The sequence below is a fragment of the Peromyscus maniculatus genome, chromosome 17 (genome assembly GCF_049852395.1).
Source record: "Peromyscus maniculatus bairdii isolate BWxNUB_F1_BW_parent chromosome 17, HU_Pman_BW_mat_3.1, whole genome shotgun sequence".
Classification (NCBI taxonomy): domain Eukaryota; kingdom Metazoa; phylum Chordata; class Mammalia; order Rodentia; family Cricetidae; genus Peromyscus; species Peromyscus maniculatus.
Genome location: NC_134868.1, coordinates 45,197,168 through 45,224,427, shown reverse-complemented (window position 1 = coordinate 45,224,427; position 27,260 = coordinate 45,197,168). Strand labels below are relative to the sequence as shown.

Here is a 27,260-nt window from a genome sequence, read left to right as displayed (position 1 = left end):
TGATTCTGTTTTCTTTTCACCTGTGTAGGAAGAAGTCTAACCACAAACCCAAGTTCCTTGCTCCCACTTGAAAAGGTCAGTGACCCAAGGACAAGCTGCTGAAGTGAAGAACAGCTTTTGGTAAAGCCAGTACAGCATTCATTGTTGTGAAAGTGTTAAGAAGGAACAGGGGAGGTGAAGAGGGGGAGGAGGTAGAGAAGGGAAGGGAAACCTCCTTGTTCAGGTTGTTAACCAGACTTCCCTGCCCAGAGCTGTGCTACTCTCCTTTTGACTGTGTCAACAACGTGACTGAAGAAAAGCTGATTCCTAGAATGTAAGTATGAAGGAATAGCCTGCCATCACAGGGGAAATGTGCGATTCCTTTTAAGAATTATTCTATTAGTTTTGCTTCACACCCCCTCCCGTGTGTGTGTGTGTGTGTGTGTGTGTGTGTGTGTGTGTGTGAGAGAGAGAGAGAGAGAGAGAGAGAGAGAGAGAGAGAGAGAGAGAGATGTATGTATAGATATCAGAGAGGCAAAGTGGTCATAAACACCCATCTCTAATCCAGAAGCTATCTCCAAATGATAACTGCTTGCAAAAGGCAAAAAAAATTTTTTTTCTCCAATGGATTCCCACTGGGTATACAAACCATACTCCAGGGCAGGCCCCATGCCCAGCAGAGATGGGCAACACAAAAGGAACTCAGTGGCAGTTTTGGAGGTTCTCTGTCTCATGATACTCGGTTAGAGTTTCTTTTTCCTTGTAGGTCCTTGTTGTACATATTATGATGTCCAGTTTTGTGTTTCTATGGGTTTCCTCGGTGTGTGAATTTGTGTGTCTCTGCATCTATGTGTTTTTGAGCTTTTTCTTTGGTTTGTTTGTTTTTGTCTTATTCTTGTTTATTATTATTATTATTATTTTTGTTAGATGCCCGTCTGTACTCCAGTGAAAGAGAGACAGAAAGGGTGTGGGTTTGGGTGGGTGAGGAAGTGGGGAGGATCTGGAAGAGTTGAGGGAAGGGAAACTGTCATCAGAATATGGTATCTGATTAAAAAAAACTATTTTCAATAAAAATAAATATACTTTTTGTTTCTCAAAAACCAACGCCCTCCCCAAATCATGGACCCTGTACCTACATCAGAGTGGAACACAGAGAGCTTTTAAAGAGGAGAAGTACATTGGAAGGAGAAAGGAAGAAATGTAGCTAGGATCCAGACTGCCTGTAAAATAGTTGAAGTCCAAGAAGAGAGAAAAAATGGTCACACCATCAGTACTGGAAGACATGAATCTTAAAAAAAAAAAGATGAGAACAAGCAAACAAACAAACGAACGAACGAACGAACGAACGAACGAACGAACGAACGAACGAACGAACGAACGAGCGAGCCTAGAGTCTCAGGGAGATTTCCGAATCCCAACACAAAGAATGACTAGAAATTCAAACCCACACATGACACAGTAAAATGTTAAATAATAAACAAAGCATGCATCCCTCTAAGAAGGCTACTCTTTTAGGAAAAATAATTCAAAAGAAGTTTTAACAATAGGAAGAGAACCAGGAAGGAATGTAACCACACCTTCCTAATTTTGAAGGAATAGCTTCCAGCTTTCAACTCTTTCGATGAAACTTTCTTCCAAGAATGAAGGCGTTGGGACCTCATCAAATTCCAGCTTGGTAACTGGCAGGTGCACGTTAAAGGGAAACAGACAGGTGCTGCTTTTTGGCAATAATGAGAATAATGATGGGAAGTGAGAGCAGAGATCCAAGAGGAGACAGGTTGAAACAGGGTTCAATTAGCAGGGAAATTTAATGGAAATGGGCAAGACACCTTGACTTTATTTTCCATCAAAGCCAGCACAAAATGCTTCCCAGCTCTGCAGAGCAGGTGGACGCCAGTTGCCACCAGTGAACGCTGTATTACCCCCAGGACAACTTACAGCAGCTCTCACACAGAATTCCACTTAACTGATGCCACTTCCAACCCCAAGAAGAAGCCTGGTTGGGAGAGAGCTGATGCACCTGGGATGCAGTAGGTGGGGCAGAGAAGTGCGGGGAGTAACAGGTGTTTCCTGTCCCAGGTAACAGAGGTCCAGCGACTGTTCTTCAGGACTGAATGGTAAATGCCAGTACTGTGAGCTCACATGATTCTCCGGCAATGAACAGAGATAGCACTGGGTAGCAGAGTAGCTCGTTTGTTCTTGGCCATCTCTGCGCTCTCCTTAGCACAGGATGGCCACTGAATTTCAAAATGAAAGTAGAAGTTGCTGAAAACATTTGGTTTCTGCTCCTGAATTACATCAAAATTGACAGGTCCTATGGGCTGCTTAGTTAAGAGTCTTTACTGTAGGCCTTAAGGTCTAAAAGGAGGTAGTTGTACTGAAGTGTGTGTGTGTGTGTGTGTGTGTGTGTGAGAGAGAGAGAGAGAGAGAGAGAGAGAGAGAGAGAGAGAGAGAGAGAGAGAGAGAGAGAGACAGAGAGAGACAGAGAGAGACAGAGAGAGAGAGCACTGAAGAGGGTCTAGAGATCATCCTGCTTTGAAAGCTAGCCTCTCTTGGAAGGTGTTCTCAGCTTTGATACTCTTCTTCATATCTTTTATCCTTCCTATCCCTTGGCATGGGTCTGGGCGAGGAAATGCTTACCTACTTCGGCCTTTCCTGGGCACAGGGGCTCCCTTGGTCCTGCACCATGGTCTCTGGAGTTCCTGGAGGCTTGGGCTCTAGTGGGAATGAACACAATATGGGCAGAGGTCAACTGAATAGGGGATGGATGCAGTCGGGACTCTTGGGGCGACCTGGAGGGGAAGGACTAGACAAGATAAGAGATAAAATAGAAAGGGTGGAGTGAGGATATACCTTCCAGGAGTTAAGTCTGAAGAGTTCAGCATGTGAAGTTGTTGCTAGTGGCTGCTGCTGGGAAGCCTAGCGACTGCTGAAGGAGGAAGGAGGTGAGCCAGGGAGGAGAAAAGAGCAAGAGGGGAAGAGAAAGGAGGAAGACTATGGCTATGAAGACTCCAACAATGATGACGAGAAAGGGAGGGGGTGCAGGGTCGTAAGGCTCCGCCAGTGCCTGGGATGCTGGTACCTGGAGAGCCACTAACACCCCATTTTAACCCGTAACATGTAAGTTTTCAAAAGCAAGGGTTCTAAATCGCACCTTAGAGTGCCAATTAATCCTTCACTCGTTGCAGATGTGTAGGGGAAATGCAAATCAAGAGAACATGAAGTAAGGCGGATCAGAGGGTAGAGACAGAAGGATGCATGGATACATTTTCATTTCATTTGAAAGCTGTCTACTGGTTTCTTCTCAAAAGTTTTCATTTGATGATGAACCATCTCTGAAATGATGAAGTCACCAGAGGGTGACTTCATGTCCTAGCTAGCTTTCTGTCAACTTGACACAAACCTAGACGTCCCTGGGAAGAGGGAATCTCAGCTGAAGAACTTCCTCTGTCAGACTGGTCTGTGGGGGCACTGAGCACTTCCTGGATTGCTGATTGATGTGGGAGGGTCCAGACCACTGTGGATGGTGAGTTCCCTAGGTAGGTGGGCCTAGGCAGTAGGAGAAGGGAAGCAAGCTGGAGGAAGCAATCCAGTGGGCAGTATGTCACTGTGGTCTCTGACTCAGTTCTTGCCTTGGCTTCTCTCGATGATGAGCTATAACCCATAAGACAAATAAATCTTGTCTGTCCCATGTTCCTTTAGCCAATGTTTTATCACAGCAGCAGAGAGGCAAGCAACTGATAGATTGTGGAGGTTGGCAGAGTCCAGTTAAAAGATAAGGAGAATCAACTAAGGGATAAAGAGATGCAGATCATATATATATATATATATATATATATATATATATATATATATATATATATATATATATACATATAGTGTGGCAACTATGTCTTCACCATCCTTACGTTGCCCCGTTTTCAACGAAATATTTGCAAAGATTGCTTTCCTGCTGGTACAAGTCTGAAATGATGTAAACACTCAATTCAAACTCTATTGACCTTTGGACCGTGGGTTTGCTTCCCGGCAGGGCCTTGCGCATGCCTACTCAGCACCTTTACCATTGGCTCAGAGATGCCACCCGTGTCAAGAGTTGCACTCTTGCTCACTTGTACAAACTAGCACGTGCGCATTGTGTTTAGACGTGTTGCTTGGCAACCGTGCTTCTGCCAACTGTACAAGGCCCTGGTTGGCAGACGTTTAAGCCCCGGAGTTCCTCTGTGCAAATGTCGCTGGCGAGTCTTGGATTTTACTAAGACCTAATATTGGGCTGAAGGACAGAAATGATGAGAAGTTGGGAAGGAACCTGAGGCCAATGGCTTCTGCCGTGAGGAAGATCTTTGGGGTTAAGGAAAAGACACCCTTCGGTTTCTGTGATGGCCCACAAATGACTGTCTCTGAGTTTTTCTTTGGTGAATATCCCAGCTATCCAAAATACCATACAACATACCGGCCCGTGGGGCAGATCCACAGGGTTGCAGCCGAGGGCGATGCGGGCCAGTTGGAAATTCTCATCACGCTTGGAAAGTGCAGCGTGTACGACCGAGACTACAAGAACAGGTAACAGGGGGAGGGAGGCCGGGCAACTGTCTACCTCGTGGGCAGGTCAGCTGTTTTCCTCCCTGGCTTCCAGGGGAGCTCCGGTGGGCAGTGAGGGAAGGGGGTCTGCCTGTGCTTTTGGGGCTCCCACCTGCATACCTGGGAGGAGTCTTGAGCTGCCAGACAGGAACTTTTAACTGCTTCTCAGTCTCCTCCTGATTAGTCCAACAGAGCTGGTAAAACTAGAGCTCTCTGCCCATTGTGTCTGCTGTCATCAAAAGCCAAAGTACCGAGGTCGCTGTGGCTGGAGAGTCGTGTTTTTCACAGAGACCTAGTATTGGGTGGGGTCTGGGGGTGAAGTGAAGCGCGTCACAGCATACACGCGGATCTTTGGTGCCGTGTTAAGAAAAGGTTCCTTCTCTGTCCTCCCCCTTTCCCTCCTCCCCCTTCCCTCCTCCCCCTTTCCCTCCTCCCCCTTCCCTCCTCTCCCTTTCCCTTCCTGTCCCTCCTCCACACCCTCTTGTCGGTTCCTCCTCCTTCCCACCACCTCTCAGGGGACTTCTCACGACAGTGTCCTGTGCCCTGCCATCTGTTTGTGAAGCAGAGCTGGAGTTCATTACAAAGTTAAACAGATGTAAATGCAGGAATTAACAGAGGACACTACATACCCCAAATAGGAAGGGTCAGTCAAGGGCTGGGTGCAAGGTTCCTAAGAGAGTCACCTCGATACCCTTTGTGTTTCTAATGCGGTGGATCAGGAGATTGAGGCCTAGGAAGGCTGAGAGGTACCTAGTAAGCCACTTAGCTCAGAGTAGGGTCACACCCAAGGGGAATTTAGTTCAAAGGTAATGCTTTTCATTTTCTTTTTTGAAAAAAAAAAAAAAAAAAAAACCAAGTTAAAAAAAAACCTGAAAAAACAACCCATCCAAACCCCAAGAAACACACAAAAAGAGCCCCATAAAAACACAAAAATGGAAACCAAAATATACTAGCAGAACACCAATAATACAACTTTTTTTTTTTTTTTTGCAAGCAAAGGAAAATGAGAAAAAAGTTTACAAAAATACCACTGAGTTCATTTTGTCTCCAGCCATGCTTTTTTTTTTGTTCAAATAAGCTGCTCTGGGCTGATTCAAATGAGCCACTCAATGGCAGAACGCTTCTCTAGGTAAGGAGGTCACATGATCTATCCATGGCTCACATAAAGGACTTCAAATAGGTTACCCTTTCTTTAAGAATAGAGAATCTTATCCTTTTCTAAGAACAGTGAAGATTTGTTTAGAAGGCAGGAAAACGACAGGGTATTTAATGTTATAATTGCATGAGTAATTGTGGATTTTCAGACAGGGCTCTATAATGCCACAAAACCTCCTCTCACTTCCACAGGACAGCTCTGCATTTTGCCTGTGTCTATGGCCGGCTGCCAGTGGTGAACGTTCTGGTGAATAATAATTGTGAGATTGATGCCTTCGACAAGAACCACATCACACCTCTGATGAAGGTAGGTCGCAGCCATGAATTTCAGCACGAGCTAGACGTGATGGGAAGAGCGCTACCTCCATTTACATGTAGCTTGCCGATGAAACCTGTGGGATGTTTATCTCGAATGCCTCGAGCTGACAGTCTGCTTTTTGTTGTGAACTGCAGTCTGTCCAATGCTGGAAACAGAAATGTGCGGCTATCCTGCTGGAGCACGGTGCTGATCCGAACATCCGGGACAACAGTGGTAACAGCGCCTTGCACTACGCTGTGTACAACGGGCACGAAGAGATGGCGGCACTCCTGCTCGACTACCATGCTGATATCGAGCAAAAAACCAAAGTACAGTTCACCGCGTTTTAATTTCAAAGTCTTTGAAATACATGTTTTGATAGTGACAAAGGTCAACATTTCATGTTTAGAAACCTAAGCATTTCCTGGGTGAAAACAGTTGGACAGGACTTAACTGTAGAAGCTGTGAGTCCAACATACATACTTCTAAAGAAACATTTGTTGGTCTTTTATTTTAAAAAAAATTACACACACACACACACACACACACACACACACACACACACACACACACACACACACACACACAGTTCTGCCTGTACATATGCCTGTCTGCCAGAAGAGGGCGCCAGATCTCACCGCAGATGGTTGTGAGCCACCATGTGGTTGCTGGGAATTGAACTCAGGAAGAGCAGCCAGTGCTCTTAACCACTGAGTCAATTCTCCAGCTCCCTGAAAGAAACCCGAGGCACAACTTTCTTTTACACATTTAATGTGAAATATTTGAGGAGCCACTGAATTTGTTAAAGGTGAAACTTCCTCACCTGTGTCTTTTTCTTCACCATTTCCCTTGACTTTTGTAAAGCCACCTGAGTAGAGAGCAAAATTTACTTTGGAAATGGCTTCATCTTAAAACTTAAAAAGACAACAAAAGCACTCACGTCAACTGGAAATTGTGATGCTCTTGGCAAGTAATTATCAAGTGACTTCAGACTGAAGAAAAGGTGCGGAGGGAAATGAATCAGAAATGTTCAACTGGAAATTAGGTACCCGAGGGGATAAAGCGAGAGGAATTAAAAAAGCCAGTTAATGTGTGCTGATACAGTCTTTCCATGTTGAAGGTAGTAATTCATAGTTTGAGCAAGAAAAGTATTTAATTACAAACACGTCTAGGGATCAGTTTAAGGAGGACGCTGGAGAAATAAAACTGGTAGTGACTAGGGGATAATTATGTAGAAAACTAGAGGGATGATCAAACAGTTCGCTAGTATATGTTCTGCAAGAGACACCCACTTAGGTAAAAACTAAGCCCTGTTCTCATGTCTGCAGTTGCTTGCTGGGTGAGGAGATATTTAATTTGCTTTTTTTTTTGTATATCAAAATTTTGTTGCATTCTGAGTAGCAAACACATTGCCTGTTTTTTTTTTTAATTTTTTTATATTTTTTTTATTTTTCAAGACAGGGTTTCTCTGTGTAGCTTTGCACCTTTCCTGGAACTCACTTGGTAGCCCAGGCTGGCCTCAAACTCACAGAGATCCGCCTGGCTCTGCCTCCTGAGTGCTGGGATTAAAGGCGTGCGCCACCACCGCCCGGCAGACATTGCCTGTTTTTAGTGGTTGAGTCCTTCTTGTTAGTCAAATAACTGGATGATGAAGAGAATTATCCATGTCCGTACAGATGAGACTGAAATTCTGTTTGTGTGGCTCTAATTCTACGCTGCAGATGTGTGGAGTTTGATTCAGTATGTCTAATAAGTAATGGGCATGCATCTCTGAAAATATTTCCTTGGGAATCAGAACAACTCCTAATTTGGAAAAGAAACCCTAAATAGATAACTGAAATATAGGTATTCCTGGGTTCTAAAATCCTGACATTTCTAGAGGAACCGGAATTTGATTAGATAATACTTCCTGCCAATGTGTCTTTTCCAGTAATTTTACCCTAACTTTCCTTTTACTTTTGTGTTGAGAAGCTAAATGGAGTATTATCAAGTGGTTTCATTTCCATGGCTGTGATAAAATGCCTGACAGAAAAGCAACTTAGTTTAGTTCACAATTCTAGGTCCATCATTTCTGGGGAGGCATCACACCAGAAGCTTGAGTCAGCTGGTCCCATAACATCTATAATCAACAGCAGAGAGGAATGAATGCATGAATACTCGCTTGCTTGTGCAAAGCTTGAGTTTTTTACTTTTATACTGTTCAGGAGCCTCTGTCTAGGGAATGGTGCCATCCACAGTAGGTCAGGTCTTTCCTCTCTAATTAAGACAATCTGCTATAAATGTGCACACAGGCCAACTCAATGTGGAACTCCCTCACTGAGAGCCTCTTCCTGGGTGATTCTAAGTTGTGTCAAGTTGACAATGAAAGCTAACCATCACTATCAGCAATGACTACTGGATTACAGAATAAACCACTTTTCTTCTGGCCATCAATAGTTATTCACTACTTTGAGAAGGTCTTCAAAAATTTAGTGAGCAGAGACTATCTGTTTAAAGGTTTCATGCCACTACATTATCCCAGTTATCCCAAAATGTGAATTATAAGCAGGGTTTCCTCTATTAGAAGATTGGAAAACATGAATCTTCTTGTCATTTGAAGAACAGTTGTCTGCTTGGCAACTGATCTCAGTGAGGGTGTTCAATTGATGGAGCCCTAACATCATCAGTCTGGCAGGTGTAGACACACATGTACACACACACACACACACACACACACACACACACACACACACACACATTATGAAGTCCACAGGAATCATTTAGTTTCAGCTTCCATGTGACTAGTAATTATTTTGTGAACACTGGGAGAATTGAATACAAGTGAAGTATAAATAATCAAGGGCAGAACTAAGAACTAAGTATTATGAGTTTTTTTTTAAAATTACATTTTGGGAGGCTGATCTTTCTAAAACATATTTGCTTTGTATACACCCGCTGGAAAACACACTCCCAGCAACACTGAAAGCACAGGTGATATGGGCTCAAAGTGGTCTTGCCTACACTGAGTTTTCCTCCATGACTTGAACCCACTGTTAAGCTTCAGGAGATTTCTGCAAAAACCTGAACTTAATATTGCTCATAAATAATTAAGCCCTCATGCATTTATATATTTATTCTTTATCAATAAAAAATCAGGAGTCAGATATCAGGGTAAGAACCCGATTGATCAGAAAAGCAGTGGAGAAGCCATCAGTGACCTCCTATCTCTTCTGTTCCTCCATCCAAAAGGGCAGAGATCCTCTCTAAGCCCTGCCCCACTACTTACAGTCTGTCTGTCCTCAGTCCTCCAAAACCTCTATGATTAATTTGGGTCAGCTAGTAGTTAGCCCTGCTCTCTGATTCACAGCAAACTTCATTGTCAGAACACGATCAAAATATCAGACAACAAGCCCTGTCTCCCCATGCAGAAGGTGGTCTGAGACCCAAGTATACTTACTTTACAATCCTGATGTAGAAATGAAAATCTGGTCATTGATTCGCTAGCTCGTGAACATCCTTTGCCACTGTGTGATGGGTTTTGGTTTGTTGATGTCGAGAAGATGTAGCCCTTTCCCCCAAGAAGCTCTTAGTACATATGAGGAGCAACCACTTGGCTTCAGATAATGAATGCTGTAATAGAAACAAATATTTGAGGCAACAGTGTAGGTTTGAAATGGGCACTGGAGAGGCTTAGGTTCATGTGACTACTCTAGGCAGGAGAGGAGTATTTCAAAGAAAGGGAGCAAAGCAAGTGGAAGGTAGCATTGTTAGAAGGAAGGATCATTTATCCATTGGGATATTATGCTTTTATCGTGTATTTATATTTGTACAGTCCTTTATAAGATTTTTAGGTAAGTTGAGAACATGCCACTTTTTAAATTACAAATTGGTTTTGCTGTTTTGCAGGATGGCTTCACACCACTTTTGCTGGCACTCAGGGAAAAGAGGGTAGAGGTGGCAGAATTTTTAGTAAAAAAAGGAGCAGATATACATGTTGTAGATGACATGCAAAGGTAAAGTCATTTGAATTAAAAAGAAATAGAACATTAGTGGTATTCTGGACTGGTAACAACTACTCAACTTAGAAACATGGCTGGTTGGAGGACTAACTTACAAGGATACAGTGAAAACATAGATAGATAGATGTAAGCATCAGTTTAGTCTGTTAGAGAAAAAAGCAATTGTTTGAAGTGAGCAGTGCAAATTATATATATATATATATGTGTGTGTGTGTGTGTGAGTGTGTGTGTGTGTATGTATATGTCTATCTATCTATCATCTATCTATCTATCTATCTATCTATCTATCTATCTATCTATCTATCTATGTATCAATCAATCACATTGCCTTGTAGCACTGATTGAAGATTGTTGTTTATAATCTGACTTTGTTGGTCCTTTGGTCTTGGGAGTTTATGAGCTAAACAAGTTTCATTTGTTTTTAAAATGTATGAACTTTTCGTATGAGTTTTTGGTTCACAGTAAGATTGTTAATCATCTAATGATATTTTCTTTTTATTTTTAGATTTACTTTTTATTTTATTTAAAATTTTTTTTTTGGTTTTTCGAGACAGGGTTTCTCTGTGTAGCTTTGTGCCTTTTCTTAGAACTCACTTGGTAGCCCAGGCTGGCCTTGAACTCACAGAGATCCGCCTGGCTCTGCCTCCCAAGTGCTGGGATTAAAGGCGTGCGCCACCACTGCCCGGCTTAAAATATTTTAGTAACTCTTTGAGAACTTAAAGTGATGTATTTTGATCATGCGCACCCCAGCAGTTCCCCTTAACTTCTGCCTGCTATTCCCTTATCTTCCTACCACAACTTGGTGTCCTTTTTGTTTAAAAAAATAATGTATCCACTCCAGTTTGTGCTGTTCATATAGTTCTGGATGTGGTGCCTCCCACCGGAGCTTGGTGGACATATCAGGAGCCACACCCTTAAAGATATCAGACTCTCCCTCCCCTAGAAGCCATCAACAGTCAATAGTTTGTTAGCTAGGAGTAGGGACTCTTGAGCCCCTCCCCATGCAAAAGGTTGATACTGATTGGCTTGATCTTGTGTAGGCAGCCACAGCTGCTGTGAATCCATGTGCATAGCAGTCCTGCCCTGTCCAAAAGACACTGCTTTGTTCCACTCCTCCCCAGCCTCTGGCTCTCACACCCTTCCTACATCCTCTTCCTGATGGTCCCCAAGTCTGGAGGAAGGGATGTGATATAGATATCCCATTTGTGGCTGAGGCCTCACTTACTCTCTACACTTTGACCAGTTATAAGTGTCTGCATTAACCATCGTTCACTGCACAAGAAAGCTTCTGTAATGAGGTCTCAGAGATCTTATAGTATTTTTGCATTTCCTTCTTGCAAACTTTAAGATACTATATTCAGCCAAACAGGAGTTGAAAATTATAGTATTTGGAATTACTCTTTAAACTGTTAATTTTTTTGTAAAATATTGATGTCAGGTTATCTTAAGTGACTATTAATTGTTATTACAATTACAAAAATGCTCATTTTGTCCCCCTTTACTCCCCATGATTTTAATCCATTTATATTTACTTGGCATTGGAAGGGAGATGAAAGTGTTAACTGGATAAAATTTAATGAAGATGAGTCATAAGTAAATAATTTAAAAAGGAGGCTTTAGGTTCATTCAAGACCGGATTTAATTCTTTGTTTCCCCAGTTGCTAGGTATGTCATCTTAAGAATGATGCTCATAGCCAAATATATCCCCTGATGTGAAACAGTCAATAACACCCTTGATAGGACGTTATAGGATTATTTACATAGCCCTTAGTTTAGTGTACAGCACACGGTCGTCAACATCATTAACTAAAAGCACCATGAATTTTATTATTATTATTTTCATATTACTACTATTCAAATCATGCACATAGCTTTGAATTATTTCATCTTCAGCTGATTAAGAACTGTAATATATTTCATTAGGCCAGGGAAATGTGAACTCTTCTTTAACTATTTCTGATGCAAGACCTTAGCATAGTTATTTTTTTAAAAGGTCATGAGGTCAGGAATTCTATTCCAAAGTAGATCAGTGGGAAAAGATATTTCCTTCATTATCCTGGGAAATAGCCTCACAAAGAGAAACAGTTGTAGGTCCATGATACTATGTCTGTTAGAAAATTGCCAAGTCTACACAGACAGGCAAGATACTAAGTTGGTAAGACAGATCTACATGGATTTAACTAATTTAATTCATTTCATAATAGTGAATCTATCCCTCTGCTACTTTAGAAATACCTTGATATATGCTATACGATGTGGATCAAAAGATATAGCTACATTACTTCTTCAGAAAGGCATTGACTTCTTCTGCAAGGATGTCTTTGGATGGACGGCATTACGCTACGCTATTGAAGGCCACTGTACTTTGTAAGTATTTCCACAACATGTTAATTAAAAATTATATTGATGTTCAAAAACAAATACAACTATTGCATCATCTGCTTGAGGCATCATTGAACTTGTGTGGGTAGTTTTAGAATGGCAGTGACTTAGTCCACCTAGCCATCTGGGAATCAAGCAAAGTAGGAGCAGCATTGGGAGTGGAATACTTACGCTCGGGACTCCTTTTGGTAAATGCTGAACGTTGGACCCAGCACCTCATATGTGCTAGGTGAGTCTTCTCTCATTTTACTGTATCTCCAGCTAAGAGATTTAAAGACCTTTAACCTTAGGGAGCTCAGCATTTTCCATGTTGTCCCCAAACATAACCCCTACAAATGAGAGACAAAGAGTATCTAGCATATCTTTGATCTTTTCACGTAGCTGTTTGGATCTTGAAATGCCCAGTTTAGTAAACAGTCCTGTTGCTTTCTTGTGGGAGCTGTCTCCTGTATACAAGTCTACTCCTTGACTTTCCAGTAGCTGAAGGGATTTTTAGGTTCACGGAAGCCAATTCTCTTAGAAAAGTCAGATGGAGAAGAAGGAAGAGGATAGCCTAGCAGTCTTTCTTTATTCCATCACTATTAAAACACACCCTGAAATTTTATAGCAGTTAATCTTAACTACCATGCTGTCTACACTGAGACAGACCTCTAAGTCTTTGTGATAATATATGTTCAGAACTGAAAGTTACAATATCTCAAGTTCACATGTACTTATGTTGTTAAACTCAGCTATTATTCTCCAATCACACTCTACTGGCAATGAGACTTTCTAGCTTCTGCCACATACATTGTTAACAATCTGAATCTTCCCACCCGTTCAGAATCTCATATAGAACCCACATGTTAGCTTAGACCTCTTTGGTCACTTGAGAAATTTGTGTATCCTTTTTGCCGACAAATATGAACTGTATAAAAGTTCAAATCATGTTGCATAAAAATCATGAGGTCCTTCTATTGATTAATACCAGACACCATCATATGCTGATCCAGAGGCCCCATCATCTTGGGCAGGCATTCAACTGATTCCCTCTCTCTGTCTATCATAATAACATTTTCCCAAGTTATTTCAGTGCTGGTGTCATCTTTATAGAGATTTTTGAATTCTTTCCCACAAAGAAGCAACTAAGCATGTCTCTGGATCCAGTGAACAGTTGGACTTAAGAGAACATGATCACATCAAATTTTATTAGTATCTCCATGTAAAAGAGGGTTTTGTTTTATGAGTCATTTGGAGGTGAATATGATGATTTAAAATAGGCAGGGGAGGATGAAGTGGAGAGCAAAGCCAAGTCTTGGAATGGATTCCCTTTCTGCCCTCGGAGTGACTGATTATCTTTTAGTAATAATGAGCAGTCATTTAATTAAGGAGGTAATATTTCATAAAGTACTTAGCTCCAAATTGTTAAACAGCTCATTTTCTCCGAATTATAAGCCACAAAACAGAATAGCTAATAACAAAAATGAGGGCTTGACATTCTCCAGACGGTTGTAATATTTGAATTTTAGTCACTGCAAGTTTAAAAAGAGGTCAGCATCAGGAAATCCTTTGTTGCTTTGTTATTTCCCTGCATGTGTTTTAATACTATCAAATAAAATCTTAAAAGATCACCTACTGAACTCAAGCAGTCCAATCCTTATTCTTTTTTAGAATAACACTTAACATCTATGGGAAACAACTTGTGTGGCAGCCGACAGCTGTTAGTTGTGGGGCGGGAATGTCTTCTGACATCAGGATACGTCACTGCTTGTTGAGCTAATTCAGTCTATGCCCCAAGTTTTATTTCTCTCATTTCATGCCCCCCTTTTTACTTCAGTTTTTATTCTTTTGTTATAGGCTTAATTATAAGATTTAGAGCCCATACATTTCAAACACACAGTAAAAACTTCTAGTACTGCCTCTACTATTTTCAGTAATAGGCTCTATTTAGAGACAGGGTCTCATGTGCCTCATGTGGCCTTGGGCTTGCTGTGTGTCTGAGGATGACTTTGGACCTCTTGATCTTTCTGCCTCCACCTCCCACATACTGTGATTACAGGTGTGTGCCACTATGTCTGGTAGATGTGATGCTAGAGATGAAACCCAAGGCTTAGTGCATGCTTGGCAAATACTCTGCCAATGGAGCTACACCCCTAACCCCTGGAATGTTCTTAAGAATTAAGTATGCTAAAATGTTTTTTTAAAAAAGTATTAAAATAATAATTGTATTTATTATTTTTCACATGACAGTAGACAGGTGCTTATGGATTTTGAAGAAAACATGCATAATAACAAAAAAGATAATGAACCAGGTAAGACCTATGATGAGTCGCTCTTTGCAGACCTACCATACACAACAATGTCAAACAGAAAGTTTTCATTTCATTTCAAAAAGAGTGGAAAATTGCATTTATATTTGTTTAACTTCTTTTTGACTGAATAGTCTACAGATCAGAATGATCTCAGATATTAATTACACAAAAGTTACAATTGGAAGTGTGATCTTGTCTCAAAAAATAAGGTACAGAGTCATTGAGGAAGACACATACACCCAGAGGCAGAAGAGAGAGAGAGAGAGAGAGAGAGAGAGAGAGAGAGAGAGAGAGAGAGAGAGAGAGAGAGAAGAGAAAGAAACAAAAACAATCAGTATCTTTGTTTTTGTGGATAGGAATTGAACCCAAGACAACCTCCATTTTAGGTAAGTGCTATATAGTTAGCTTTACCTCCAGCTTTCCCCCCTCATCATCAGAAGTTATGATAACAAATAATTTACACATAATAAAGCCATATGTATTTATTAATCATGTTTGTTTTAATAAGATTCTTGTTGAAGATGTCACACTGTTATATAAGTTACATTTTTTTTTTTCAGCTCTAGGACTAGGTAAGGACAGACAAACATAAAAGTTGGTGGCTTTGAGTTTAGGACCATTTCTTCATGATGTTGATATGACCTAGCTGGTCTGCAACATATCTCTGCTTACTTGGAAGTGACGGCCACCTTGATGGCCTCAAAAACCTGGACCCTGCGCTCTGAGGCGTGGCTGTACACCTGCTCCGCTGTCCTGTAGGGCATGCTCAGCATGCACATGAATCGGATGGAGATGCATGATGTGAAAGACACAAGGAATAAATAAAAAGGAAAGTGAAAAAAAAAAAGGGTTAGCTAAAACAAGCAGCACACAGGCAACTCTTGAACTTCTCATTAGCATGTGGAAAGTCTTTGCCAAGCCCCTGTACCTGGTCTGCTTTTTTGTTTTGAACCTTTCCCTTGCAGGGTGCACTGTCTATAGGTAAGTGTCCTTGGGATAGTATATTCATCCCAAGCTGAAAAACTCAACTGGTTACTTGGAAAATCTCTATTCTGTTAGAACAAGCTAAACACATTCTCTTATTAGATGAGATTGGGAGTGTTCAAGGTGGTATGATCATAGACTATATTCCCTTATTATTCTTCCTTATGGTGTTAGTCCAGATACATCAATCAGGCAGTTTGCTTGACACTACCAATTTGTAATATGATGATAACATTTCAGGTTAGTCTCATGGTAGTTTATTTGGATTATGGCCATTGTACACAACATTGTACTTATCATAAATTTCACACATATTTTTCTTCCTCTTTGTGTCCCATAAATGCAAACAACAGAAAGGGTCTTAATCCATTGATTGCTCCATCAGCAATATAATTCATATCTACTGTAGAAGATTCCCATGATAAGTTTCCAAAAGGATGTTTTCTAGCAAAGCTTCTAAGTCATAGATTTTTAATATTTGATATTTTTCTTCCATCTGTTTAAAATGAATTTTATATTTTTCTTGAGTAGAACAAACGGATTCTGGAAATGACTCATTAGCCGGGTAAGTTTTACATGTTGATAAAATCTGCATGTTATCTAAGTATTGGACAGATGAGAAACAAATATTTGTTCAGCAGTCTACTCTGGGAGACACCATGCTTTATATTTAAAATGCTATTGTTTATTATAATTCTCATAATAGACATTCAAAGTACATGCTATTGTAACTATTCTTCACCAAGTAGGCAGTAATAGCTGAGAATCCCACATCCATGATGTGACTGTCATCTTGCTTGGCTTCCCCATTCATTCTCTAGCTTATTCACAGGTTGTCAAGGACCTGTGTAGCTCTGAGATCTAGATAAGGTCTACGTCAATGAACAGCAAAAGTCAAATTTATATATGAACTCCTTTAGGATTTTCTTGAGAAGTGCAGATATATCACAACAATTTATCTAAAATTTTGATAATTGCAATGTCAGCCAGTAGTACCCTGTCTTGAGTAGCAACAGTTGTCTGGCATACCTTGCTTGCATGTACTTTGAGCCACAGGAACATGCCAGGAGAGTATTTGCTTTTTTCAAATGAAGAATATCTGTATGCAGAGCTTGTGATACAAATTATATTTAATACCCTTTTAGAGGATAATTGGAAATTAATTTTTCTACTTACCGATTTTTCATTTTTGTTTCTTGTTTAAGCTTCTATACATACTTAGTTCAATGACATCTTTATTTTACCTACTCTTGTTCTCTTGTTTTTTTTTTTTTTGGTGATACTAACTTTTCTCTGTAAATCAACTTTTCTGTTTTCCTTCTTGTTCTTTTGCTTCTGTTTATAAAATTTCTATCAACTAAATATTCTGTTTTTCTACAGAGAAGATTAAAGAATAAGAAATTTCAGAATTTTAAGGAATCAAAGAACTAATCAAACTATACTCTTGTACTTCATCAAGATGGAGAACTTAACTCAAAGGATATTAATGTGACTTTTCTGGATGGAAAAAATGGTGCTGATGACATTTAAGCTCATGTGTCTTAATATTAAGGCTAACTGTCATCCTTATGTTTGATTCAGTAGATGGGTATTTTAATAAAAGGACCGGGAACTGAGCTCAGTAATTCCATGGGCACAGGAGAAGAATAAAAGAAAGTTGGTGGAGGACAAGAATGGTGTTAAAGATAGACAACACATATAGAGAAAAGGATACTGGGTTCAGTAGGATTCAGGTTTTAGAGAAAAGACTAGAATACAGGCATTTTTGACAAATTTGATAAGAATAAGACAGGGCTTAAGGAGAACAGGATATTGAAAGCTTATATAGAGGCATATTGAAATTGGAATTTATGACAGTCTTGATAAAGAAGCTGCATGTTTCTTGAATTGTAGGAACTGAAAAAAATCAACATTTCTGTTGAAAATCATTAAGATAATTTGAGATGTTGGGGAGAGTCTCTATAGCACCTAGGAATATGATGCTATTCACATCACCTCAATTTACAAGAGGTGCCTTAAAGTCTGTCAAGCACCAGGGGATAGAATTGAGGAACAAAGTGTCCCTGTGGCTGAGGCAGGTATTTACCTCCAGCTTTGCTGAACAGACTTCCTACCTGCATGATGGGTTAGCAAAGTTTTAGGATCCCCTGGCACTGTAATCAGATAGTAAAATGGTTGTGTGAATAATTGAAGCTCTATTTAGCTTGGTATTTTGAACACATCTTTACTTAAGATTTTCCTTTGCTGGAGATCTTAATTTTGGAGATCATCATTGAGCTCTGCAGAAGTGGAGGTGGTGGTCACTGAAAGGAAATATTTCTAGATCACTTGGAGGGACAGGTGTAATTAACAGGAGACTAGTTTTACACAAGTCTTTCCCCTTGAATGTCTGGGCACTTCTGAAAGTTTTTAAGTGCTCCATAGTTTGTGTAAACCTGAAAAATTGCAAGAGGAGAGGAAAGTATCTTGGGGTATCTCTAACCAACAAAGCAAAAGAATTGTATGATAATAACTTCAAGTCTTTGAAGAAAGAAATCAAAGAAGGTATCAGAGGGAAGATCTCCCATGCTCATGGATCAGTAGGATCAACATAGTAAAAATGGCCATCCGAACAAAAGCAATCTACAGATTCAACGCAATCCTATCAAAATCCCAATACAGTTCTTTACAGACTTTGAAAGAACAACCCTCAAGTTCATATAGGGAAAAAAAACCAAAACAGGATAACTAAACCAATCCTGAATAATAAAAGAACTTCTGGAAGTATCACCATACCTAATTTCAAGCTGTATTACAGAGCTATAGTAATAAAAAGCTGCATGGCATTGACATGTAAACAAACAAAGGAATGGAATTGAAGACCTGGACATAAATCCACAGACCTATAGACACCTGATTTTCAATTAAGGAACCAGAAATACATAATGGAAAAAAAAAAAAAGAAAGTATCTTCAACAAATGGTGCTGGTCTAATTGGATATCTACATGTAGAAGAATGCAAATAGACCCCTACTTATCACCCTGCGCAAAACTCAAGCTCAAGTGTATCAAAGACCTCAAAAATAATTGAAATTTAAAATTTTAAAATCTTTAATATTTTTGGGAAGGTCATTTCACTAACCACAAACACTTAATTTTTTGTTTGATTTTTGTATATCTTTAAAAGACTTAAAATGTTCCAAGAGACTCTCTTTGATGTTTTGAGCTGAAGAGGATGAATGGCTTCTTTGAAGTGGTTGTTTTCCAAGCTGAGAAACCACACTTGCCACCTCTTACAGAGCTTGGTCTTAGTGTTCTTCAACCCAGGGGAAGACATGGAGAAGGGTGATGCCTCTTCTCTCCTATTTAAGGCTATCAGGTTCATTTCAGCTATTTTAGCACCAAAGAAATGAGCCATTAGTTAATTTTTCAGTTCCACATTCATTAAAGGCAATTTGTGAGGACACCCTTTTCTCGGGCCATTACTATTTTATATGGAGCATAAGGTCAGCCTTCACTGGGTAATTCATAAGTTGGAAGAGACAAGTCAAGATAAGTGAAAGCTTTGATAAAGTAAGGTCAAATCATATTTACACAAACTAAGAAGCCTCATTTCATATCCAAACAGCTGGATTTGTACAAGATTTTCCAGAATTGTGCTCACCTGTCTTTACTGCATACTTTGCTCTGTAGGATTTCCAGCTGTCCTAGTCCTGGAAGCCCCTTGCCTGCCACGAAGGAAGACGAATACAACTGTGATACCAAGGTAGACTGCTCTTCTGTGGAGTTAACTTCCTTGCCCTAGGTTTGCTTTCGTTTTACTCTTAAGGTTTAGTAGTGGTCTGGATGCCGTTTCAGCACGTGGAAAGTTAGTAAGCAGAAACAAGATTATGAGTAGCTGAAAACAATTGTCAACTGGTAAACAACAAAAAGGGCTAGTAACTATTTTGAGGTTGTGGTGAAGTGGGGTGAAAATACAGAGCCCAAGAGAAATTATACTAGCAGTAGGCTTTCAATAATAGAGGGTATTTGAAATTTGGTCAATGATTATTTGGATAAATGTAACTTACTGTGACTTTTAAATTATACTTACATTTACGTGGGACAAGATAGGTGAGAACGACACCTATCTTGTCTCTGGGTATAAGGACAAATATTTAGAGTGTAGTTAGGGATTAGGCTGGTTTAGTGAAGTGGTGGCTGTGGATTCTCCTCCAAGATCTATATCTATAAAAGCCCTGTGTAGTTGGTTGGTTTTCCAGTACCAAACATTAAAATGCTCTCCAATTTCAAGTTTTAGATGCTTTGGACCTATTTACTTATTTGCTTAAAACTCACAATGGAAGTTAGACAACCTGTTTGGGTATACCCTGGTACATCTTGAATCATATTTTACAAATTAGATGATTGTGATTATATTTGAACATTAATAATTGAATAGATATGTAGCAGGAATCTTAAAAGTTCTTATTAATAAAATCAAACCTGAGGCGAGTTATTGGGGTCCATGCTGGTAGATCAGAGAGACAGAACAAGGCACAGCTATCTCACCTCGCCGGATCCTCATCTGGTCTTGTCTCCTCAGACTGGAGGCCTCTGAGTCCTCATCCGGAATGGGTCTCAGCTGAATTACTGCTCAAAAGCCTGAATGCTTAACCAGCCAAAAAGCTTAACCAGCCAAAAGCTTCTAGTTTCTGGTCCTCACGCCTTATATATCTTTCTGCTTTCTACCACCACTCCCTGGGATTAAAGGCTGGCTTTCTGGGATTAAAGGCGTGTGTCACCATGCTTGGCTATTTCCAATGTGGCCTTGAACTCACAGAGATCCAGAGGGATTTCTGTCTCTGGAATGATAGGATTAAAGGTGTGAGTGCCACCATTTTCTAGCCTTTGTATCTAGTGGCTGTCTGTTCTCTGACCCCAGATAAATTTATTAGAGTACACAATATTTTGGGGAACACAATACCACCACATTGATACATGGATTTCTATCATGCAATATTGTACGTAATGGTATATGTGTGATGCATCTAGTAATTAATTCTTTTTTCAGTCTTCAGGCTATGGGTGGTTAGGAGAGTTACCCAGAGGAGCTGTGTCATTAGAGGAGAAGTCAGAGATGGCATAAACAGGAAAAACGGGCTAAGGGTTTCCAATAATAGGCTTAGATAAGGTTTCTAGATGAGACTTAAAAAAAGTCAGCCACTTAAAAATATCCTTCTAAAGCCATCTTAGAATTATGATCATCAGTTCTTTCTCCAAGTAGAAAATTGAGAGATAGTTTAATTTACTGTACTTCTTTTAGCTTGTTTTTCAGTTAGTGGTAAATAGTTGTATATCTATTAGATACTTTATTTTTCAGTTATAAAATATTTATTATATGATACTCACAAAAGGCAACACCAGTGTTACAGGCAACAGCATGCCTGGACACATACACCTCTTACAAAATCTTCTGTTGTATTTTTGCTTGGAACACTTTCTTTTCTTCAGTGTTGGAGCTCAAACACAGCATCTTATATACAGTGGGCAGATGTTTTCCCACTGAGAAACACATTCAGCCCTCAACAATATTCTTAATATGTGCACATTAATAAAATTAGAATATTAACTGTGGAATTCTTTTAAAAGTGTAGAAATTGCTTGCTTCTGGAGTGTCATTGGCATGTCTTTTCCTAGCAATGTCTGCCTGTAATGAAAATAGAAGTATGGGCTGGAAAGATAGATCATTGTTCTGATCTGATGAGCTGAGTTTGATTCCCGGATCCCACAAGGTGACAGGAGAGAACTGACTCTATTGAACTTGACCCTATTTGAGTCTATGGAGAGGTGCTGCTTACTAGCTTGCTTCCCATGGCTTGCTCAGCTTTGCTTTCTTACAGAACCCAGGACTACCAGTCCAGAGGACCCACAATAGGATGGGTCCTCTCCCATAAATCACTAATTAAGAATATGCCCTACAGCCTGATCTTATGGAGACATTTTTCTTAATTGAGGTTCCCTCCTCTGATGACTCTAACTTTGTCAGGTTGACATAAAACTAGCTTGTACAATTGTTGTTACGGATTATGTGGGTTTAATAAATTAATGGATGTAAACTCTCCTCCAATAATCATGACTTCACCAGCACTAGCTAGGTTTCCAGCACTAGCATTGGCATCCCTCTGGTTGAGTGTCCCTCTGGTCTCATGTCCAATTAAAGAGCTGTTGGTTGTAACCAGGGTACGTGTGCCACTACTGCACACTTAGGGTTATCATGCCATGTTGGTCATTGATGTGGTTTATAGGTATCATAACTAGGTAGGATTCTTGGTTTCCTTCCTCCTTTGGAAACTGGCATGGCCACTTCTGGTACCTTGAAAGCTAGTCTTCAGAGAGGGGGCTTTCAGGTCAGTTCTAGCTCAGGAGTCTCTGGTCCCTGTTTCTGAAGTGCATGGTGTTTTTAGGATAGGGACTTACTTTCTATTTCTTGGGGTAAACAAGGGCAATAACAGTAGACTATAAGTTTTGAGAGTCTTTTGGAAAGTCCTGACCAACAACTCAAAAAAGGGCATCTTATGCCTGACATTGGGGTATTGTTAGTTGGTCTTTGGATCTTGGAAGGGACACTGTTAGCCCAGGTGAGACAGGTTTAAAAGTTTCATTGGTCCTATACTTTCTTGATTAGGTTTTTTCCTAGACATTTTATTTTCTTTGAGGCTAATGTGACTGTGTCCATTTATCTCTTTCTCTGTATACTTGTTGTTGTATAGAAAAGCTATTAATGTGTGCAAATTGCTTATGTATTCTGCCACATTGCTGAATTTGTTTATTGTTTCTGAATGTTTTCTGGTAGAAATTTTGGGATCTCTAAATGTGTAATATTGTGTTATCTGCAACTAGACATAGTTTGACTTTGAAAAAAAATACTATTTATGTAGCAGGGTTCTGTGCTGTTGTTGTTCCCTTTGGGGGAAGGGAGCCAAGTAGGTGCAGAGTCAATGACACAGGCTCTGGGAGAATGTTGGAACAACAAGCTCAGTTTATTCAGGAAGTGGCAAGCCTTATATACCTTCCACCATCCCCCACCACAGGAGGGGGGAGGTCTGATGAATATGCATCTGCTGGTGTGACATGGCTGCCTCTCATTGGTCCAGGTCATCTCTAGATCATGTTTCAGCTGCTGTTGCTAAGGCCCTTAGGCAGACCCAGGTTGGCTCTCAGAAAGTATCTTTTTTACTTGTTTGGGCTGACTGGCCTTGAGGTCTGTTAGGGATAAATCATCCCACATATTTGTATCTTTTTAATTTCCTTCTTTTCCTTAATGCTCTCACTAGTGCTTTGAACACAATATTGGGAAAGAGTTGGGATAGTGGGCTGTCTTGTTCCTGACTTTAGTGGGATTGTTTCAAGCTTTTCTCCATTTAATCTGGTGTTGACTGTGGGTTTCTCATATAGAGCTTTTATGATGTTAAGGTTTGGTCCCTATATTATCAAAGGGTTTTCCTGCATCTATTGAGATGATCTTGTAATGTTTGTCTTTAAGTCCCTTTTATGTGGTTTTTACACTTGTTGATTTGTTCATATTGAACCATCCCCATATTTTAGGTATAAAGCCAAGTTGGTCATGGTGGAAATGTTTTTGATGTATGTCTATATTCTGTTTACAAGTATTTTCTCGAGGATTTTTGAGTCTCTGTTCATTGGGGATATCACTCTGATTTTTTATTGTGTCTTTGTCGGGATTCATAGAAGGAGTTGGGAGTACTTTTTCCCTATTTTTTGAATTGTTTAAAAAGGATTGGCTATAGATAGTCTAAAACTCTTCAGCTCTGGGATGCATTCAGATTAAGAATCAGGTCTACAAGTGAAAGGAGCTGGGGTCAGAGGGCAGGTGGAGGGCAATGCTACCTGGGGGACTCAAACACCTGGCCAGGAGAGGTCACTGGATAGCCTAATATTTTACACATTTCAGAATTATTTTTAGAAATGTATCTGCTCGCGATACTTAGAGTTCTTGTTTTATCAGTACAACATTTTAAAAATAAAAACTACATATTTATAATATATCTAAGGAAGAAGAAAAATATAGTTTGTGAAATTATTATTACATCTGGATTGCCAGGTATAAGCTTTCATAGATGGATCAGGGAAAGGAAAAGCATGACATGTTATAAATTTGGAGACTAGAAATTCAGTTTTGTTTTTGATGGTCAACTAAGGAGAAATCAACTGAAGAATTCAATGTGTTGGGTACTTTTATGGCATACATACATTCTTGCAGCAATAAACACAAATAATGAAAACATAAAGATGCCACTAAAGAAAGAGCTGAAAAGGATCCAATATTTTATTTTTTAAAATTTATACCTTTATTTATTTTTATTGTATAGATGTTTTCTGTTCACCATGTATCTGCATGATCCCTGTGGAGGTCAGAAGAGGGCATCAGATCACCCAGAATAGGAGTTACAGGTGGCTGTGAGGCACTGTATGGATACTGGGAATTGAATCCAGGTCCTTTGCAAGAGCAGCCAGTACTCTTAGCCCCTGAGCCATCTCTTTAGTCCTGGGCCTGATGTTTTAAATGTAAGAAGAGTTGTACAGTGATGTGAGCACAGTAGGTAAAGGTAGAGGACCCATTAGAATCCTGGTCCTGTCATTTAGTATCTTAGGAAAACCTAATGCAGGAAAACATGCAGCAATATCAAGAATAGCACTGTGACTTTATGAGAGTAGAAAATACGCAACATTTTCGTGTATCTCATGAATACACATAGGAAATGGAAAAACCTTTTATGAAATATAAAGTATGCTACCACACAAGAAAACAACCCTGTTCTCATTCCAGACCTAAGTACTAAAGACATTTTCTTTTACCTGAGGACAATTAAATGGTAGTAGTGTCAAGATTATACTAGATTTCAGTTACAAGAGGCACATGCTTATAGCAAACCTCAGTAACTCATTTATGAATATATCCTATAGGAAGATACCAACTTGGCACTTTCTGATTAATTTTTAAATATTCTAACCTTCAGTCATTTTTGTGGTTAGGTGTCCAGCACGTGCTGTTGCAGATGAGGGGTTATGCCATGGTTTTAGGATAGAAAAATAAGCAACAACACTTCTAAGTCACCTAAACAAATAAAATTGTTGAGGAAACCTTTCCCCAAACGACCCAGTTTCTAAATTCCTCTGTTTTTATACAAACTAATACACACAGAAATAGCTTTTCAAGCCAGATGCCTTCTAATTGTATTTATTTATTATTGTTTGTGGCGTGTGTGTGTGTGTGTGTGTATGTTTGTGTATGTATGTGTGCGCGTGTGCGTGTGCGCGGACATGCAGATGTACATGCATCCAGTGAGTATGTGGAGGTTGAAGGTCAACTTTGTGGAGTCATTTCCCTCTTTCCACCATGTGTGGATTCTCGGGCTCAAACTCAGGTGTCAGCCTTCCTAACAGATACCTCTCCCCGCTGAACCATGTTACAGGTCCCAAGCCAAGTACCTTAACACTGAAATAATTTCAGTCATCTGAAATACTTCAATGTCTACTGCTTTAATAGATCGATCATATTTATAAGAATGTGTTTACATATGCACACCTTTAAAATGCCCCATTGTTTCCGATGTGGACTCTAAGAGTTAGGTGCTATAATTGTAGTTCCTCTTTGCAAATATGCACACGTGTCAGTATCTTGCCCATGAATATTTTTCCTATAAATTGCCATGTTTGGTTTGCAGAGTTAATATACCTATAAAGGCTGCCACAAAAAGCCATAAAGACGGGCTTGGTCTAGAGAGGCCTGTATAAGGTTTGGTACTGAAACACTGAGATTTTAAACATATTTTTCTTTTTTAATTGCTTAAAAAACCAATCAATTCACATATCTTAAAGCGACTAAGGACATTTTATGTAACTAATTTTAACAGAGTACCTCTGAGAGTGCTCCTCTGAACGGTGCTGACAATTCGTCTGTGGCTACAGCCAAAATATTTGAACATACGGCCAAAAGAAAAGTGGAAGGTATGCTCTCTCCTTTGGCAAAGTGTCATCTTGGAGGATGTCATTTGTAGCATGAACATTGGTAATCTAATAATCAAATACATTTCCTGCCCCTAATGGGCAGTAACAACAGAACCGCCAATAAGCTGTGCTTCATCTCAACTTTCTGAAGTACAGTAAACTGAGAACACCGCTTCAAGACACCACGCTAAATTAGGATAACCATTTCCAGATAGGCTTACAATCAAGGGCCACACGTGCATAAGGGGAAGGGAATGAAGACAGGGAGCGAAGAATGAAAGGGCAGGGAGAGCAAATGTGTAATCGGACTGTGGGAAGAGAAAGTGATTCTTTAGAAAAAAAGGACAGGGTATCAGAAACGTGAGAAAAAGTCGATAAAATGGTTTTCTAGTAACAGAACTGGTTTGGGAAATGGGAAAACTTCTCCCCGCTCTGTCTGTATCCTTCCCTGCTGGAAAGACATCAATAATCTATGTACCCGACCATGAGGAGGTGGGCCTGATGCACATGGATGAATATAAGATGATGTGAGCCGTCATACGTATGTAGAATACAATGCTATGGGAAATGTTACTGTTTTACTAGAGAGTATTGCATAGGACAAAATCAAAGTTGGGAAGGGATGCGAGGGCCCAGTTACAAGAAGCTCAGCCAGGCCATTGCCAGGCATGGTAGGGAGGAACTGCAGGCTGGGTTCAAATGTACCAGTTACTGTAAAGGGATGTGGAAGCTGACTTCATGGAAGCTGGGGTTTCCTGCACTTTACGGAAACACGTGGCAGCTGCTAAACATACGTGGTTCCAGGCATCAGGGACTGCGATTGCAGCTAGTTCTTAGTCACCATGGGTCAGTCACCCTCCCAATAGCAGTATCGTACCACTTTGTAGCAAAACACAGACAAAAGGCTATTGGGTAATGAACAGCGATGCAATGAAGTCAAGACAGAGAATGAATGTGCTTTCGTTTCTAGTCGTGTTTATAGAAAATGTAGAAGAAACAAACACAGGAAGAGACCGAAATCATAGTCCTAAAATGACACTGTTAAATGGGAAATGCATGATAAGAATAATCCACAGATAGAATGAAAAATGGGAAGTATGAAGACCGGAGATGTGGATGTTCATTTTTAAAGAAGAGGGAGGCACTTGGGCACTTGAAGTAATGATGTATGGACGAAAGGGTTTACTGTGACTCACTGTGTCACACCACAGCTTCCACGATGAGATTTCTCTTTTCTTTTTTTCCCCTCTCTTTTCTTTTCTTATAAATTTTATTTTGTTTTATCCTGGTGGCAGGAGGTTGCAAGGGTAGAGGGCGGATGGGGAGGGATAGGGAGATGAGCAGGACCGAGATGCGTGATGTGAAATCCACAAAGAATCAATAAAAAGTTAAAAAACAGAAAAGATGAGGGAGGACTGGGGATGTGGTTCAGTCAGCAGAGGGCTTGCCTGATGGGCAGGGTCCTGTGTCCTGTGTCCCCAGCACCTCCTAAACTGGGCACAGGCCTCTTATTAGAGCACAGACATGGAGGCAGGGGGGCCAGAAGTTTAAGGTTATTATCTGCTACATAGTGAGGTCAAAGCTGGCTTGGGATACATGAAGGCC

The 27,260-nt window shown here is 40.1% G+C and overlaps 2 protein-coding genes across 16 annotated transcripts in view; one reads left to right on the top strand and one right to left on the bottom strand.

The window, feature by feature from the left end:
- The window catches only part of Chrna6 (cholinergic receptor nicotinic alpha 6 subunit), a 61,234-nt gene extending 56,383 nt beyond the window's left edge, over positions 1–4,851 (bottom strand). The window contains exons 1-2 of one of the 2 annotated variants that reach the window (XM_076553564.1): positions 4,678–4,851; positions 2,620–2,696 (exon numbers count right to left, since the gene is read on the bottom strand). The gene's annotated coding sequence lies outside the window, so the exon portion shown is untranslated. Of the gene's footprint in view, positions 1–2,619; positions 2,697–3,980; positions 4,105–4,677 lie in introns of those variants that run through there. The other variant, XM_076553565.1, reaches the window with a different exon arrangement.
- LOC102926471 (uncharacterized) overlaps positions 4,140–27,260 on the top strand; it is a 139,652-nt gene continuing 116,531 nt past the window's right edge. For 6 of the 14 annotated variants that reach the window (XR_013045369.1, XR_013045370.1, XM_076553556.1 and 3 more), the window contains exons 1-10: positions 4,142–4,539; positions 5,905–6,019; positions 6,166–6,339; positions 9,896–10,002; positions 12,238–12,375; positions 14,620–14,681; positions 15,038–15,067; positions 16,197–16,230; positions 19,338–19,410; positions 25,562–25,655. Coding sequence is in view for 9 of the 14 variants with exons in the window: in XM_076553556.1 (XP_076409671.1) it covers positions 4,295–4,539; positions 5,905–6,019; positions 6,166–6,339; positions 9,896–10,002; positions 12,238–12,375; positions 14,620–14,681; positions 15,038–15,067; positions 16,197–16,230; positions 19,338–19,410; positions 25,562–25,655 (1,072 nt within the window). In the remaining 5 variants the exon portion in view is untranslated. Of the gene's footprint in view, positions 4,540–5,904; positions 6,020–6,165; positions 6,340–9,895; positions 10,003–12,237; positions 12,376–14,619; positions 14,682–15,037; positions 15,068–16,196; positions 16,231–19,337; positions 19,411–25,561; positions 25,656–27,260 lie in introns of all 14 variants that reach the window. The other 8 variants (XM_076553561.1, XM_076553557.1, XM_076553559.1 and 5 more) reach the window with 4 other exon arrangements.